We start from the raw sequence: 17,982 nt of genomic DNA, 5'->3' as shown, positions 1-17,982 counted from the left end.
ATACATTGTAGACTTTATAACTTTCACACAGAGTAGATAATATACACCGATTTGCTTTGTATTTTACCCGAGAAATGTAAGGAAAAAAAAATGTTGCCCTAAATTTATGAGAAAGATTATTTACTTGCAATAATTTTTAATTAAAAAAACAAAATTTTACTCAAAATTTTTTTTTTTTTTACATTATATATTAAAAAGCGGTGAAAAAAAATCACAACTAAAAGGCAAGCTTTACATGTCTCATAAAAATTATATAAAATAATTTTGGGTACAGAGTTGTATGACCGAGTAATTGTCAGTCAAATTATCACTGTGCTGGAAACTAAAGAATGGCGTATACAGGAAGGGGAACAACATGCGGTCATCAAGTGGTTAACAAACAATAAATACTAAGATAGAATCTAAATCAAAACATTTATAATTGAAGATAATGACAATAAGAAGCTTCTTCAGTCAAACATAAAAAGAACAATAATGTACAGAAACCGACATCAACCAATAAGAAGTGTTGTCCATGTATTGTCATATCTGGCCATGTATTAGCACAGTTTAGTTGTATGGTGCGGTCTGTGTGAGTGCGGGACCGAGTCATCTCTGTATGTTTAGAGGATCATATTACTAGAATTCAATCCCTGCAGACTCAGATCTATCAAACCGAACCTGAAAAACATTCAATATATTCCGCCCCTCCCCCAACACACCACCGTTCTCATGAGAAAGATTGTTATCTCATGTGAGTTCTCTGGTGTTTCACAAGGTTTCCTTTTGATGTGTAAGATTTGCCGCACTCTGAACATGAATAAGGACGCTCACCTGTGTGAATTCTCTGGTGTTGCACAAGGTCTCCTTTCGCTATGAAAGATTTCCCGCACTCTGAACATGAATAAGGACGCTCACCTGTGTGAATTCTTTGGTGATACACAAGGCTTGCTTTCGATGTGAGCGATTTCCCGCACTCTGAACATGAATAAGGACGCTCACCTGTGTGAATTCTCTGGTGTTCCACTAAGTTTCCTTTCTGATTGAAAGATTTCTCGCACTCTGAACATGAATAGGGACACTCATCTGTGTGAGGTCTTCTGGTGTACATCGAATGAATATTTCCACTTGAACATTTCCCACACTCCGAACAAGAATAAGGACGCTCCACCCGTGTGATCTCTCTGGTGTACAAGAAGTTTTGCTTTCTCAATGAAACCTTTCCCGCACTCTGAGCATGAATAGGGACGCTCCCCCGTGTGAAGCTTCTGGTGTCTACTAAGACTTGATTTGTTAAAGAAACCTTTCCCGCACTCTGAGCATGAATAGAGAATCTCACCCGTGTGACATGTCTGGTGTGCAATAAGATTTATTTTGTTAGAGAAACATTTCCCGCACTCTGAACATGAATAAGAGCCTTCTCCTGTGTGACTTCTTTGGTGTCTAAGAAGATTTTTTTTCTCAGCGAAACATTTCCCACACTCTGAGCATGGAAGGGACGTTCTCCGTGTGCATTATAAGATGTTGAAGAGCTCATTTTTCCGAAAGAAACATTTCCCACACTCTGAGCATGGAAAGGGACGTTCACCCGTGTGCCTTCTAAGATGTTGAAGTAGCTCATTTTTCCGAAAGAAACATTTCCCACACTCTGAACATGAATGGGGGCGTTCCCCTGTGTGAAGCTTCTGGTGTCTAATAAGATTGCTTTCACAAGTGAAACATTTCCGGCACTCTGAACATGAATAGGGACGTTCACCTGTGTGAATTCTCTGGTGTCTTTCAAGACTTTTTTTTTCAGTAAAACCTTTCCCGCACTCTGAACATGAAAAGGGAAACTCACCTGTGTGAAGTGTCTGATGTTTAAGAAGGCGTCTTTTTTGAATGAAACATTTCCCGCACACTGAACATGAATAGGGACGCTCACCCGTGTGAATCATCTGGTGTCTATCAAGACTTTTTTTCTTAGTGAAACCTTTCCCGCACTCTGAACATGAAAAGGGAAACTCACCTATGTGAATTGTCTGATGTTTAAGAAGGCGTCTTTTTTGAATGAAACAAATCCCGCACACTGAACATGAATAGGGACGCTCACCCGTGTGAATCATCTGGTGTCTATCAAGACTTTTTTTCTCAGTGAAACCTTTCTCGCACACTGAACATGAAAAGGGAAACTCACATGTGTGAATTGTCTGATGTTTAAGAAGACTTATTTTTCCAATGAAACATTTCCCGCACACTGAACATGAATAGGGACGCTCACCTGTGTGAATCATCTGGTGTCTACCAAGAATTCTTTTCTTAGTGAAACCTTTCCCACACTCTGAACACGAAAAGGGGCGCTCACCTGTGTGAATTTTCTGATGTTCAAGAAGGTGATCTTTTTGAATAAAACATTTCCCGCACTCTGAACATGAATAGGGACGCTCCCCCGTGTGCATTCTATGATGTTTAAGAAGGTGATCTTTCTGAATAAAACATTTCCCACACTCTGAACATGAATAGGGACGCTCACCCGTGTGAATTCTCTGATGTATAACAAGAGTTCCTTTCACAGTGAAACCTTTCCCGCACTCTGAACATGAAAAGGGATGCTCACCGGTGTGACTGTACTGGTGTAAAAGAAGGTTTTGTTTGGTAGTGTAACACTTCCCGCACACTGAACATGAATAGGGACGCTCAGCAGTGTGACGTTTCTTGTGTTTAAGAAGGTCTCTCTTTTTTGTGAAAAGTTTCCAACACACTGAACATGACAATGGCCTCTCTTCTGTGTGATCTCCTTCCTGCCCTGAAGAAGATTCCTCGGGAATAGACGGATCTATTAAAGTATTTCTACTGTGAGATTTTAGAGTCCTGGTATGTGATTTATCAGAAGATTCCTCAGACGTATTCCGGACATTATGGTCATCTGCTGAGAAACAATTTTACAATAAATGTTAGAAGAATTTTTGGAATCTTGTATTCAATATCCCTTTACAGGGCGGTCCCCTTTATATCATTGTGCCCCCTTACATTAGAGTGCCCCCCCCCCCCGCAATCACAGCCCCCTCCCCCATCACTGTTCCCCTTTACATTACAGTGCCCCCTGCAATCACAGCCCCCCATTACAGTGCCCCCCCCCCCGCAATCACAGCCCCCATTACAGTGCCCCTTGCAGTCAAGAAAGCCCGGAGCTAGGACCAAGGGGACTCGGTGGAGGGCCACATGACTTAGAGAACAGGGGACAAATTAACTATTGGCTGTTCAGGGGATGGGGGGAGGAGAGAGGAGTTGATAAAAGGGCAAGTCCCGCCCCCCCCCGTGTAAGCAGAGCGCTCAGGAAAGTTTCAGAGACAGACAGCATGTCTGATTTAGCCAGCATTTGGGCCCAGCTCCAAGCGGAGGCGGCGATCCATGGCCCGGATTGGCTCCAAGAGCAGCTGCGGCCTATCCTAGGGGGGCCAGCAGCTTCAGGTACCGAGGGGGGGCAGGAATCGGGACGAGCTCGGAGGTCGCGGCCTCCGGAGCGCTTCTCCCCCGATTCGTCTCCCAGGGCCCAGCATCCCATTGGGAGTCCCCATTCGCGGGCCCCTCCGGGCCCCCCCCCCGCGAAGCGCGCGGCATTGCCAGGAAAGGGGGGGACCGGGAGGAATCCCCTCCGTGGACGGGGCTCGGTGGGCGGCCGCTCCGTCAGCCCTGGGGCGGCCCCTACTCCCGCCCGGCGCATGGAATCCGAGTCAGCGGGCTCCTCCTCCCGCGTTGTGGTGCGGGGCCTCAGCGTGGGAGGCCGAAGAGCGCGGCTGCTGGGCCTACAACCTCCGCGGCCTGCGGTCTAGCTCGGGGGGGGGACGGATGGAGATGTTGCGGGTGCCAGCGGTGATCGAGGCGTCGGGGCTGGGGGTGCCCGGCCCGCGGAAGGCGACGGAGAAATCTGCGAACGGGTCTGGCGTGCGTGCTGGCGCCAGGCTCGCGGCAGCCAGGGATCCTTCCCCTGGCGGGCTGTCTGAGGAGGGTGAAGAGCCTGCTGCGGTCCGATCTGAAGGGGAGCTGAACGAGTCCGAGGATGATATCCCCCCCAGGAGTGGGGTGGCGGCGGTGGAAACGGGACGGTCGGCTAGTGGTCCAATCCCTAGGCAGCATGGTAAGCCAGCCTCACCTACTATTTTGAATGCAGGGTTGGGTATGTCGGAGCAGGGGGTGACCGGGGTGGGGGGGCGGCGGGGGGCGGGTTGTTGCCCCCTGGCTCGGTGTCGGGGGGGGGGACCCGGGGGTTGGGGGGGGTTTGCGGGGTTCTTAGCGGGCATAAAGGAACTAGTGGGCAAGTTTGAGGGCACGGTGGGGCGGTACCGGGTCCGGCGTCGGCTTGGGTAGATCCCACCGGGGTGGGGCCTAGTGCGGTGGTGGCTTCTGCGGCGCCTGTGGCTCTGCCGGTGGTAGCATTGGTGCCCCCGCCGGGGTTAGCCCCCGCTGTGGCCCCGGCAAGTACGGTAGCACCTGGGGTGTCCGGGGAGGGAAAAGGGGCGGGGGATACGGCTGCCAGACAGGAGATAATTCGCCTAGTGGACGCAGCAAAGTGTAAGGTCTACGTCTGTTATGAGGCTTCGTTAGGGACCCATCTCAAGGTTGTCTGAAAGATTGGTTTCAAATGTTTTGACAGGGGCGCAGTTTCAGTGCTTGCCATAGGCACCATGGCCTCCCTGATCCTGCAAAGCCTACGGAAGGATCCTCGTATTCGTGCTATCAAGGAGAGGGATCAATACTGGCTGGCAACCCTCCTTGATCCACGTTACAAGAGTAAGGTTGCGGACCTTAACTTGCCGGCACAGAGGGAGCAGAGGATGAAACATCTTCGGGATGCCTTGCAGAAAGGTCTGTGCAACCTGGTCCTGGACAACGTGTTGCTGAGGCTTCGGTAAGTTACAGAAGGAGCGGTGGAGAAGGTGGCCGTCTGACCGATGCGTTCAGACAATTTTTTAGTCCGCAGCCCCAAGGTATGACCAGTTCCAGCAACCATCGCCAGCGTCTGTTTTACATGGTGTGGGAATACCTAGGGGCAAGATCAGACTTGGACACCTTTCCCACCGAAAATCCTCTGGCTTACTGGGTCTTGAGGATGGATCACTGGCCAGAGCTTGCACAGTACGCAATTGAGCTACTGGCTTGTCCTGCATCCAGCGTTCTTTCAGAGGCTTTGTATCCGATCACAGGGTGCGCCTCTCCACCGACTCGGTCAATCGACTGACCTTCATAAAAATTAATCAGGCTTGGATCACCATCAGCTACCAAGCACCTAATGCGGATGTAACCAAATTTTTTTTTTTTAAATGTCAGATCCTTTCAAGACTGCCTATGCTGATGCTGAGTGACTATCCTGTTATGCTGAGTGACTATCCTTTTCCTCCTCAATGATCTTGTTCATAGCTTGTAGGAACATTTTTGGTTCTGGGCACCGCCACCAGTGGCTAGGGCCCAATTTTTCAGCCCTTGTTTAACAGGGGCATGTAATTACAATTTTTGATGCAATACTTTACAGCGGGCTCATTCCTGCGCTCCAACTAGAGTATCTGTGAGGGGTTGCAGTGTTGTGGTACCAGCACCAGTGCCTAAGGCCCAATTTTTCTGCCCCTGTTCAACAGAGGCATGTAATTACAATTTTTGATGCAATACTTTGCAGCAGGGTTCCTTCCTGCACCCACCAAGAGTAACTGTGAGGGCTTAGTGTTGTGGCAACACCACCACCACCACCAAAGGCCCAATTTTTCTGCCCCTGTTTAACAGGTGCATGTAATTACAATTCTTGATATAATAATTCACATCAGGGCCCGTTCCAGCGCCCACCAAGACTAATGCCGCGTACAGACGGTCGTTTTATGCGATGTAAAAAAACGACGTTTTTAAAAACGTCAATTTCATTGACCGTGTGTGGGGGGAAACTTTGCTTTATGTCTTGTAAAAAACGACCAAAAAAAATTGAAGCATGCTTCAATTTTATGTGTCGTTTTTCAAAACGTCGTTTTTTGTGTCACAGAAATTGACCGTGTGTAGCAAAAAACGACGTTTAAAACAACGTTTTTGAACCCAGAAGCTAGTTATGAAGCGAGCTTCAATGGAAAAAACGTGGTGAACGTAACCTCGCTTTGCTAGAGCATTGTGAAAAAACAATGGTGTGTAGGCAACGTCGTTTTTGAAAATTGAAGTTTCAAAAACGTCGTTTTTTACTTCACAGAAAACTTTGTTTTTTTACATCGCATAAAACGACCGTCTGTACGCGGCATAACTGTGAGGGCTTGCAGTGTTGTGGCACCAGCACCACCACCACCAAAGGCCCAATTTTTCTACCACTGTTCAACAATGGCATGTAATTACAATTCTTGATATAATATTTCACAGCAGGGAGTTCCAGCACCCACCAAGAGTAACTGTGAGGGCTTACAGTGTTGGAGCAACACCTAGGGCCCAAATTTATGCAGAGTATATACGGCAGGCCTCTACTTACAAACGACTCCTACTTGCAAACGGAAGGAGACAACAGGAAGTGAGAGGAAATCTACCCCTAGGAAGGAGAAATTCTCTCCTGTAAGGCCTCGTACACACGGCCGAGGAACTCGACGTTCCTCGTCGAGTTCAGGGATGAAGCCGCCGAGGAGCATAGAACAACGAGAAAATAGAGAACATGTTTTCTATTTTCTCGACGAGTTCCTCGGCGGCTCCATCGGGCCGAAAGTGTACAGACGACAGAGTTTCTCGGCAGAATCAGGCTCTGACCGAGTTTCTCGCTGAATTCTGCCGAGAAACTCTGTCGTGTGTACAAGGCCTAAGTGTTAATATGGGAAAAAGGTGTCTCCTCCCCACTGATGCTTTATCACCAATACTTGCTTCACTAAAAACCCCAAATTTTCTAAAAACATTTGTCATTGGGACAGAAAGTGGGGTGAAATATTCTGAACAGATGCACACAGACAGCAAAACAAATGTTACAGGGGTGATAACCCTTCCCTATGTTACCTTAAAAACCTTAAAAATAGATTTATAGAGCTACACTTTAAAAATGTACCAGTTCAACATTACAAACATATTCTACTTAACAACAAACCTACACTCCCTGTCTTGTTTGCATCGCCTGTATACTGCTGTTCAGAGTATATAGGGCCTGGGGGCCTCATGCGGGGTTCCCCTTAATATCCATACAAGACCCAAAAGGTGCTGGTAATGGGCTGGGGGGTACCCATGCCATTTTTTCAATGATTTTCATCCATATTGCTGGGACCAGACATTACATTAAAGCCGCAACCAGTTTTAAATGACTTTTTTTCCTTTAGAAATGTCATTTTGTGCAGGGACTATTCTAAACACGGGAAACATGTGCTACTTTACAGGCATACTATAGACACCCAGCAGGTACGATATTTAACTGCTTTACAACCGCACGCCGTCAAATGACGGCGGGCGGAATACCCTATTGTTCTGACAGGATTTCATATGACGTCCTGTCATTTAAAGCCGCTAGGGGGCGCGCGTTACTGGGAACACAATGCACGTCGCATTACTGGGAACAATGGGAACACAATGCGCGTGCCCGGCGGCCGCGATGGCCGCCGGGCACCCGCGATTGCCCAGTAACTGAGCAGGACCGTGGATCTCTGTGTGTAAACACAGAGATCCACGTCCTGTCAGGGAGAGGAGACCGATGCTGTGTCCCTTGTACATAGGGACACAGATCGGTCACCTCCCCCAGTCACCCCCCTACAGTTAGAACACTCACTAGGCTACACATTTAACCCCTTCCCCGCCCCCTAGTGGTTAAGCCCTTCCCTGCCAGTCACATTTATACAGTAATCAATGCATATTCATAGCACTGTTCACTGTATAAATGTGAATGGTCCCAAAAATGTGTCAAAAGTGTCCAAAGTGTCCGCTATAATGTCGCAAGTCCCGAAAAAAAATCGCAGATCGCCGCCATTCCTAATAAAAAAAATAAGAAAAAAAATCATAATTATGTCCCCTATTTTGTAGGCAATATAAATTTTGTGCAAACTAGTCACTATACGGTTATTGTGATTTTTTTTTTTTACCAAAAATATGTAGAAGAATAGGTATCGGCCTAAACTGAGATAAACATTTTTTTTTTTTTTTAAATTGGATATTTATTATAGCAAAAAGTAAAAAATATATATTTTTCAAAATTTACGCTATTTTTTTGTTTATAGCCCAAAAAATAAAAACCGTACAGGCGATCAAATACCACCAAAAGAAAGCTCTATTTGTGGGAAAAAAAAGGACGTCAATTTTGTTTGGGAGCCACATCGCACGACCGCGCAATTGACAGTTAAAGTGACTCAGTGCCGGAAGCTAAAATTTCGTCTGGGCAGGAAGGGGGTGTATGTGCACAGTAAGCAAGTGGTTAAAGGAATATTTCACTTTTTTTTTTTTCACTTTAAGCATCATTAAAATCACTGCTCCCGTAAAAACAGCCATTTAAAAAAATAAAATTTTTTGCATTGATACATGTCCCCTGGAGCAGGACCCGGGTCCCCAAACCCTTTTTTAGGACAATAACATGCATATTAGCCTTTAACCACTTCCTGACCTCCTCATGTACATATACGTCAGCAGAATGGCACGGACAGGCACATGTACTCTGCTAGACGTGGGTGGGGGGTCCGTCGCGATCGCTCCCCGGAGCTGAAGAACGGGGAGAGCCGTGTGTAAACACGGTTTCCCCATGCTTCACTGTGTCGGCGCATCGATCGCGTCATTCCCTTTATAGGGAAGACACGATCGATGACGTCATTCCTACAGCCACACCCCCCCTACACTAGTAAACACACACAAAGTAAACCCTAACTCCTACAGCGCCCCCCTGTGGTTAACTCCCAAACTGCAACTGTCATTTTCACAATAAACAATGCAATTTAAATGCATTTTTGCTGTGAAAATGACAATTGTCCCAAAAATGTGTCAAAATTGTCCGAAGTGTCCGCCATAATGTCGCAGTCACGAAAAAAATCGCTGATCGCCGCCATTAGTAGTAAAAAAAATAAAAATGCAAAAAAAACTATCCCCTATTTTGTAAACGCTATAAATTTGGCGCAAACCAACCGATAAACGATTATTGCGATTTTTTTTTTACCAAAAATAGGTAGAAGAATACGTATCGGCCTAAACTGAGGAAAAAATAAATTTTTATATATATTTTTGGGGGATATTTATTACAGCAAAAAGTAAAAAATATTGCATCTTTTTCAAAATTGTCGCTCTATTTTTGTTTATAGCGCAAAAAATAAAAACCGCAGAGGTGATCAAATACCACCAAAAGAAAGCTCTATTTGTGGGGAAAAAAGGACGCCAATTTTGTTTGGGAGCCACGTCGCACGACCGCGCAATTGTCTGTTAAATCGACGCAGTCCCGAACTGTAAAAACCCCTTGGGTCTTTAGGCAGCAATATGGTCCGGGGCTTAAGTGGTTAAAATTATCACTTTTGATTCCGAACGTTTGAGTCCCATAGACTTTATCGGGGTTCAAAATTTTGTGCAAACTTTCAGTTCGTTTGAATGTTCTGATGCAAACCGAACCGGGGGGGGGTTCGGCTCATCCCTACGCCTCATTAATTGGTTAATGTGGTAAAATGAATTGCCTTCTTCTGGTAAGGGCTTGAGTTGATTCTTTCAAATGGTTTTCAATACCCACAGTACATTGGGCGGTGGGGTAGGTACATTGATGATGTTTTTACTACCAGCAGTTAGGGTTTCTCAGTTTTTCCTGTACAGAATGATGTGACATTCTCCATTTTGTATGTGAGCAGAATAGATTGTGTGTAATTAGACAGAAAAAACTAACCTCGGTATACGGAAGGGGTGCTTTGTTTTTGGAGCTCTGTGGATAATCTGGTTCCAGATGACTAATAAAAATTATTGGAAGTTCTTCTTATTACAAATACTGTATAAGTCGTGGCCCGCCCATACTGGGCCTTTAAGTTTTTGTGGGATTCCGGACACACAGGTGTATTTGAAGCATGACTGCATGCTGCAATCACCAAAAATAATAATAATGGCCCTTTAAGTGTGTGCAGGGTGCCGGACACACAGCTGCTATGGGAAGCATGATGTTTTTGCAAACACATGATTGCAAACAAGAAGCTCTATTGGCTTCCTTTAGAAAGTCCTCTGGGCACTGAAATCTGCTCCCTAAACACTCCCTCTATAGCATTGTTCCCTGCTGTGATGTGTGATTGGCAGGTCCTGTGCGTTCACTTCGGTTTCTCTGACTCATACCGGCCATCCCAAGGTGTAAGACAGGCAACTTGCTGTGAGTACGAGGGGGGAATGGGGGGACCTCTAATGTAAAGGAGGACTCTGGTGGGGACATCTAATGTAAAGGGGGGCTCTGATGGGGACATCTAATCTAAAGGGGGCTCTGATGGGGACACCTGATGTAAAGAGGGACTCTGATGAAGACACCTAATGTATAGGGGGATGCTGATTGGGACCCCTGATGTAAAGGGGGACTCTGACTGGGACATCTGATGTAAATGGAGGCTCTGAGGTGGGCATTAAGTGGTTTTATTTTATTTGAAATGTGGATGTAATTGACCTACTGTAACGAGCACAGTGAGGCTGCATATGATGAGTACAGTGAGGCTGCATATGACGGGTATAGTGAGGCTGCATGTGATGGGCACAGTGAAACTGCATATGATGGGCACAGTGAGGCTGCATATGATGGGCAATGTTGTTTCTAGCAGTAATGATACATAATCACCTGATAAATGGCTATTTACAGTCCTGCATTACTAACAGTTACATTTTTCAGTTTGTTTGCGCTCCCCCCAAAAAATGTTGAGCACCAGCTGCCACTGCTGTATATGATTACTAATAATTGTAGGGAAAACATTTTAGAATGTTGATCTGGGAAGTTATCTGATTGCCTTTTCGGATCAGGAAAGAACATATTTTTAAACTATAGAAAATGAGGTTCGAGCTTTATATGGTTATTCTGTCTTCCTCCTGGGTGAATTCAGTAGATATAGACCTTTTCTCCTCTGATGTAACAATGTAAATACAAACTTTATACTCATAGAAGTGACAAAATAATGGGAACTGGTTCTATATTTAGTGTTATATTACTTACTTGTGTCTATATGTAGAGAAGATTCCTCCTGTTTACTTTCCATAATCATCTCCTCCTCCTCCATAGACTGGTGATCTCCACTCACCAACCTCTCTTCTTCTTCCTCTTTATCCTCAACTTTGATGTCTTTCAGTTCTTCACCCTAAACCCCAAAGATGAGAGAAAACATGTGTAAAAAGAAACACGAGATTACACAGAAGACTGTCCTCTCATAGATTAGAATACATTTTGAGTTCTATTTGCTCAGTCCCACCTACCTGATGATGGTGGGGGATGGTGTGACCTTCCTGTGTGGAATCCCGGGAATACAGAGGACGGGGACATCTCTCTGGTGGGTTCCCATTACTGGATCCATCTGTAGGAAACACACACACTGACTGAATACATTGTTTCTATGTGTTTATCAGATGATGGGGGATCTAGGTGGACCCTCCGTACTGCTCTCTCCTTTACAATAAAGTCTCCTCTTACCCGGTGATGTGAGGGGCGGCTGATTCTCCATCATGACGTCCTTGTAGAGATCCTCATGTCCTTCTAAATACCTCTGTTGTCAGACAGTGAGGTGGAGGCACTGTGATGGGTGACGTCCTGTGAAGACGGCTGCTGGGTGTTAATGGATCTCCAGTTACTGCTCTATAATCCTGTGTGAAGACAGGAAGTCATAATGATCACTTCATTCTTTCCAGAATTATCCCTACTTCTACCCGTGTCAAAAAATAACCCCTAAAAACAGTATTTTAGGTTTGTGTAGTAGTGCATGTTGGAGATAAAGACATCACAGCAACTATGGAGGAAGAGAACGGACATGACGGGGTGGAGTGACGGGGATTTATTGGTGTAAATAGAAAAGGAATCTTATTACCCTCTTTGTGTGTTCCAGTGATGTGTGCTCCCTATTTCCTCCTCCTCTCACCTTGGATATTGTACGTTATACAACGTTCTGTGCTTATCTTTCATCAGTTCCCGTCAGAGTGATCCACACACAATATGTGATGTTGTTGTCTTGTTAGAACTGCATCATGTGAGGCTTCTTAGGGTACGGAGTGAATGTATCCTATATCTAGCCCGTCCTCCGCCCGTACTTCCTGTGTTTCTACGAGAGGGGTCTGGCTGCAGAGTGGAGCTCCACTGATGACAGGAAGAATGTGACCTTTGTTTTTTTTTTTACTGTTTTTAGAGCGGGCAGTCGGCTCTTCAGGGATAACAACCGATGCAGCTAAAAGCCGCTTGGCTGTTATCCTGGAGGAGCAAGAGGGGATGCTCCGCTCCCGCCGCTTAAAGGGGTTGTAAATGTAGCACCATCCCCGAAGGAGCCGCTTGGTGAATCTGGATTCTCTGACCTCCGCCTCAACTCCAAGAATGACCTCAGCGCCTCTGACACACCTGGTTAAATAAAATTACTGCAAGCACATTTTAGGACACATGCAGTAAATACCGTTATCCTGGCTGTGGAATTATCACCAAAAACAGACACACACCTGGCAGTGATAAACAAGCTGAATATATTAGCACGGTTTAAAGCGTATGGAAACTTACAACACTGTTAAACCTTGCTACAAATAACTAATACATTAGAAAAGACAACCTTCAATTTTAGCAACTGCAGATAAGGAAGGGTAGTAATCTAAATGCCCTTGACACAGGAGCGGAGAGGGAGGAGAGAAGACTTGTCAACCTCTCAGCTCCTTCTGGGCCACAAACACCCTTGAGAGGCACACATGCAAAGAAAAGAATGGATTACACAAGTACAGTAGATAGCTGCAGGTCCTGAGGTGAAGAATACTAGTGTCTTTGGCTAGCAAATGGTGGGGCCCTTGTAGATTTAAACAACCTAGCATGGAGCAGTAATGCCCTAGAACAGGGGTCTCCAAACTGTGGCCCAAGGGCCAGATGCGGCCCTTTGCTAGCCTTTATCCGGCCCTCAGGGCTTTATTCCTCCCACTGATATGAAGCACTATTCCGCCCACTGACTTCAACAAGGGGGCACTTTTTCTTCCACTGATGAGATACAATTACTCCTACTAATAGGGGTACTACTCCTTATCCTACTGATCGCATCACTATGAGGCCATATTTATTCTCATCTATGCTGGGCCCAGGGCTTTTTCTGCCTCCGCTGGCCACAATCCGACCCTCTTAAAGGCTAAAGAACAATAAACTGGCCCTTTGTTTGAAAAGTTTGGAGACCCCTGCCCTAGAATGTTCTGTTAAAGCGGGGGGTTCACCCGAAAAACATTTTTTAACATTAGATTGAGGCTAATTGTGGGAAGCACAATGGGGTGTTTTTTTTTTTTTAAATCAATGCAGTACTTACCGTTTTAGAGATAGATGTTCTCCGCCGCTTCCGGGTATGGTCTTAGGGACTGGGCGTTCCTATTTGATTGACAGCCTTCCGATCGTCGCATACAGCGCGTCACGAGTTGCCGAAAGAAGCCGAATGTCGGTGCGGCTCTATACGGCGCCTGCGCACCGACGTTCGGCTACTTTCGGCAACTCGTGACGCGCTGTATGCGACGGTCGGAGAAGGCTGTCAATCAAATAGGAACGCCCAGTCCCGCAGATCATACCCGGAAGTGGCGGGAGAACATCTATCTCTAAAACGGTAAGTACTGCATTGATTTTAAAAAAAAACACCCAATTGTGCTTCACGTAATTAGCCTCAATCTAATGTTAAAAATGTGTTTTTCGGGTGAACCCCCGCTTTAAGTAGAGATTAAAAATGGGAAAACTACTAGAGATGGTCTGGTCTGCATGCAGTGTCAGTATGGTGTCAAGAGGGATGTTGGGTTTGCACCCACTCACCAATCCTCGGTGCGATGACCAGAGCTTTTTTTCTCAGAAAATAGGTGCAGGAACTCAACCACGACCCCAATGAGATTTCACAAACAGTAGAAGGGTCTTAAAGGGGCATTAAATACCAGGATTGCATTACATACAGAATGCAGAGTTCAGGGGGGTTACACACAGAGTGCAGAGCTGTTGCTTGTAAACACAGAAACCAGACTTCTGTGTTTACAAGTGATTGTGGTGAGCAGGCACCAAAGGGTCTGAGCCAGAGGTGGTGGAACTGAGTTCCCCCAAGTTCCCCCTGAAAAAAAGCCCTGGCGATGACACAACAATAATCCCAGGTGCTGGTTCAGGCTCCTGATGCTCCTAGCAATGCTATAAGGCACTGCTTCTCTTGCTGCTGGCCGATCGATATGATGGATAGCTAAACTTACAACATGAACAGGCAGCGGCTGACACGATACCGAGATGGGTATCTCGATCCCTGAAAGGTGTGGGTCGTCTATGCTGAGCTGAGTGGTGCTGGGCTGCTGAGTAGGGTCCCTGGAATAAATAGTAGTGGACCACGTGGCTGTCTCTGCTCATGGCTCCCCTCAGGCGTCCTCACCTCTCATCAGACCGCTCTCCTTATTCTCCTCACGGACTCTTCTTCTCAGGCTTCAGGATATCCCTCCTCTGTTGGGGCACACACAGTCCCTGGTGTCAGTGTGTGTCTCTCTCCTCACTCTGGCCCCTCAGTTCATTCCCCTCACACACTCCTCCTCTCCTCACTGTTAAGTGCCAATGTGTCCCAGCAAAGGACTTTTGGAGCATTGGTATTTCCCTCTCTTTTAAGCAATCTCCTCTCCTCAGTCTGCTGTCATCCTCTCCCTTTCTTTTACCTCAGGCTTCTCCTCTCCTCAGTCTCTGTGTCCTGTCAGCCTCCTCAGCAATTCCTTTTCCCCCCTGTCCTCAGCACTTCCTGACCCTCCCCTTTTACCTCAGTGAGTCTTTTTGTTTAAATTAACAAGTCCGCATCTCTCTGTCTCCATCTTGTAGCCAAAAGGAGAAATTGCGTTACAAAAATCCCTGCTACATAAAGGTACATGTTTTTTTACCTTAAAGGGGTTGTAAAGGTACAATTTGTTTTCCTAAATAGCTTCCTTTACCTTAGTGCAGTCCTCCTTCACTTACCTCATCCTTCCATTTTGCTTTTAAATGTCCTCCGAGAAATCCTCACTTCCTGTTCTTCTGTCTGTAACTCCACACAGTAATGCAAGGCTTTCTCCCTGGTGTGGAGTGTCGTGCTCGCCCCCTCCTTTGGACTACAGGATAGTCGGGACGCTCTCTACGTTGCAGATAGAGAAAGGAGCTGTGTGTTAGTGGGCGTCCTGACTCTTGGTAGAGCGCTTCCCAGAAGGGGGGATTGTTGATGCGGGGAGGAGCTGAGACACCCGATGAGGGACCCCAGAGGAAGAGGATTGGAACCACTCAAAGCGAGCTGCACAGTGGAGGTAAGTGTGATATGTTTGTGTAGCGCTACCCCCGGAGGAGCCGCTGGTTAGATTGGGATGGCATAATTATGTTACCTCTGTGATGTGTCTAGGGGTGATGACGATAATAAGAGCAATGAAGAAATGTCCAGACAATTGGTTGACGTTTTCTGTGCCCTTTATTTTGGGTCCAACATGACCAACAGTCAACATGAGGTAGATAGAGAAAGGTTGGTAAAAAGGAGAAAACTTTGCAGATTCAGGCTACGGATAAAAGAAGCAGTCCTGCCTCCAATGATTATTCTTGCTTCGTCGCCACTCCAGCCGGAGTGGGTAAAGTGCCCCTGGACAGGTCCCTCTCACAGGCCTGGCAGCCAGGGTGTCACTCGGAACCACTGAGAAGGAACAAGTCTCTGCCACTGACTTGGCTCTAATAGAATTAAGATTAGTAAAGAGCCTCTGCCACCGGCCCAGTACTCAGCAACATAGATAGAGCGAATCCTTTCAGTCAATAATTTGCCTGAATCTCCCTCAGGTAGATTTCCTATATTTGGGGCCACCGACTGACAGTTTGCAGCATACAACCTGTAATTGTTCGGTCACCCAGATCCCCGATGGTTTTGTCTGAGTCCTATTGGATCACCTGCCTCCGGGCTCACCTCAGATCGACTCTCCACCGAACAGCACAGTCAGCTTGGGATCTTCCTTTTGAAGTGTGGGGACCCAGTAAGTCACTGGGGCCCCCTTTCAGCTTTAGTTGCTCTAGGCCATGAGGTCCCAGAGTCTGGAACTCCGCGTAGCACGTGCGCCCCGGCCTGGTAGGCCATATCGCCGGGGCCCGTGATGTGCGCACACCCTAAAGGTGGGTGCCGCACCTGGAACCAGGAACCCGCGAAGACCCCACAAAATGGCGTCCGCCACAGAATTACCCTCCCCCAGCATGCCCCGCGAGGGAAACACTCCTCTGATTGGCTGCTGGAGAAAAGGCGCCTCCGCCTGGACCTCTCTGGCGCCACCTGCCATCAGGAGATGAAACTACATCTCTGGAGCACAGAATGACCCACAGGACAGTCCAACAGCCAAATTTAAACCAATCAACATGGATGAGAGCAAATAACTCTCTCATCCCACTAAATTTGACATAGCACCTGTATTGAAAAGTACACAGGCGCTACATTTGTTATTTAAAAAAAAAACTTCACTAACCCTTTAAACCCAAAGCCGCATATGTGCGTATGGTCAGCACTAAGGGGATAAACCAGAGGCTCTGGATGGACAGTTGGATAAATGGTTCTATATTTAGGATGTATCCGGTCTATAAACCAGAGGCTCTGGATGGACAATTGGATAAATGGTTCAATATTTAGAATGTGTCTGTGTACATATTATAATAATATATACACATCTGTATAGTATTATCTGTTGGAGATAAATGGCATCACAGTGACTATGGAGGAAGAGGATGGACATGATGTGGGGGGTTACTGGGTATAAATATAAAATAACTTGTATTACCTCCTCTGCTGCCGATTGCAAGGATATCCTTCTCTGCTTCCTGCAAACTGTCTTATCTCTAGGAACCGCCCGTCTATGGAATTCTGTCTCTGTGTTCCACTGAAAATAAGTGAGATCAGCACCTTGTGGAGAAAATACCAACTACAGCCTGTGTTTTTAAATACTTTGAAAGCTGCTTCCTGGATTGTTCTTCAGATTTGGTGCCTAACCACTTGCCATATACTGTAACCGTTGTATAAAAAAAGATGGCAGGCCCCTGAAGGTTAGTGCCTATATAAGAATGGCCTGCCCTTTGCACTGCTCATGTGCACCCTCTAGCAGGGAGGCCAGCATTCACCGTATCCCGGAAGAAGACCCTGTCGGCTTCACAGTGTCCACAGGTAAAATGGAAAGATCCATCGGCTGACAATATAAAATATCCTTTTCACAATTACAGCGATTACGCCGGCTAAAGGAGTGGGACACCCTGGTAGTGCGGGAGTACAGGTAAGCCCTGAGGATTACTGCAAAAAAAAAAAAAAAATGATATCCCGCGGAACCCCCGCTTTAAGACGTGCAATTATTTCAAGCCCTCTGACAGAAACGGGTATATCTCGTTGGATAGCTGCCATCATAAAAGCTGGCTCTGCAACATTCCTAGGGGGCAGTTTATTCGCCTTAGAATAAACTGCACCTCCAATAAGGATTTTTTTATCACAATCAAATATTTGGGCTGATAGATTTCATCAAAAGGGTTACAATAAGGACACTATTCAGAATGAAATAGTCTGTCTGTGACTCCACACAGTAATGCGAGGCTTTTTCCCTGGTGTGGAGTGTCATGCTCGCCCCCTCCCTTGGACTACAGGAGAGTCAGGACGCTCTCTACGTTGCAGATAGAGAAAGGAGCTGTGTGTTAGTGGGCGTCATGACTCTTCTGTAGTCCAAGGGAGGGGCCCTCTACATTGTCCTGAGCAAGTTCCACGTGAACGTAACGCGTATGGGGGGAAGGAGCTGCGTATGACATCACCCGCTGCTGTCCTTAGGAAAAGTCATCCATGCTGGATTTGTTATTGCAGTTTTTTAAACATTTTAAATGTGAGTAGTTTTTCCACTTAATATCTACAATAAATCAAACAGAGAGCA

General features: G+C 46.3%; 1 protein-coding gene and 1 long non-coding RNA gene across 2 annotated transcripts; both read right to left on the bottom strand.

Annotated features, from left to right (window-relative positions):
* Nucleotides 1–963: 963 nt before the first annotated feature.
* Nucleotides 964–11,206, bottom strand: LOC120910033 (gastrula zinc finger protein XlCGF26.1-like). Its single transcript, XM_040321881.1, has 3 exons — nucleotides 11,084–11,206; nucleotides 1,534–2,887; nucleotides 964–1,452 (listed from the first exon to the last, which is right to left on the bottom strand). The coding sequence occupies exons 1-3, from the start codon at nucleotides 11,145–11,147 to the stop codon at nucleotides 1,062–1,064; spliced, it is 1,809 nt and encodes a 602-aa protein (XP_040177815.1). The 5' UTR covers nucleotides 11,148–11,206; the 3' UTR covers nucleotides 964–1,061.
* Nucleotides 11,207–11,410: 204 nt separating this feature from the next.
* LOC120910245 lies at nucleotides 11,411–12,937 on the bottom strand. Its single transcript, XR_005741449.1, has 3 exons — nucleotides 11,946–12,937; nucleotides 11,555–11,724; nucleotides 11,411–11,438 (listed from the first exon to the last, which is right to left on the bottom strand). It is a non-coding gene; the product is annotated as an uncharacterized LOC120910245 (long non-coding RNA).
* Between the last annotated feature and the right edge of the window lie 5,045 nt (nucleotides 12,938–17,982).

The sequence above is a fragment of the Rana temporaria genome, chromosome 8 (assembly GCF_905171775.1).
Source record: "Rana temporaria chromosome 8, aRanTem1.1, whole genome shotgun sequence".
In the NCBI taxonomy this organism is placed as follows: domain Eukaryota; kingdom Metazoa; phylum Chordata; class Amphibia; order Anura; family Ranidae; genus Rana; species Rana temporaria.
Note: the sequence above shows the minus strand (reverse complement) of the source record. Positions and strands in the feature narration are given on the sequence as shown.

Excerpts from the sequence above, each read along its gene's own strand:
- LOC120910033 (XM_040321881.1), bottom strand. The coding sequence starts at position 11,147 with ATGGAGGAGGAGGAGATGATTATGGAAAGTAAACAGGAGGAATCTTCT. Across the intron at positions 2,888-11,083 it reads TTCTCTACATATAGACACAA|CAGATGACCATAATGTCCGG; the intron begins GTAAGTAATATA and ends ATTGTTTCTCAG. Across the intron at positions 1,453-1,533 it reads CCATGCTCAGAGTGTGGGAA|ATGTTTCGCTGAGAAAAAAA; the intron begins ATGTTTCTTTCG and ends AGAGTGTGGGAA.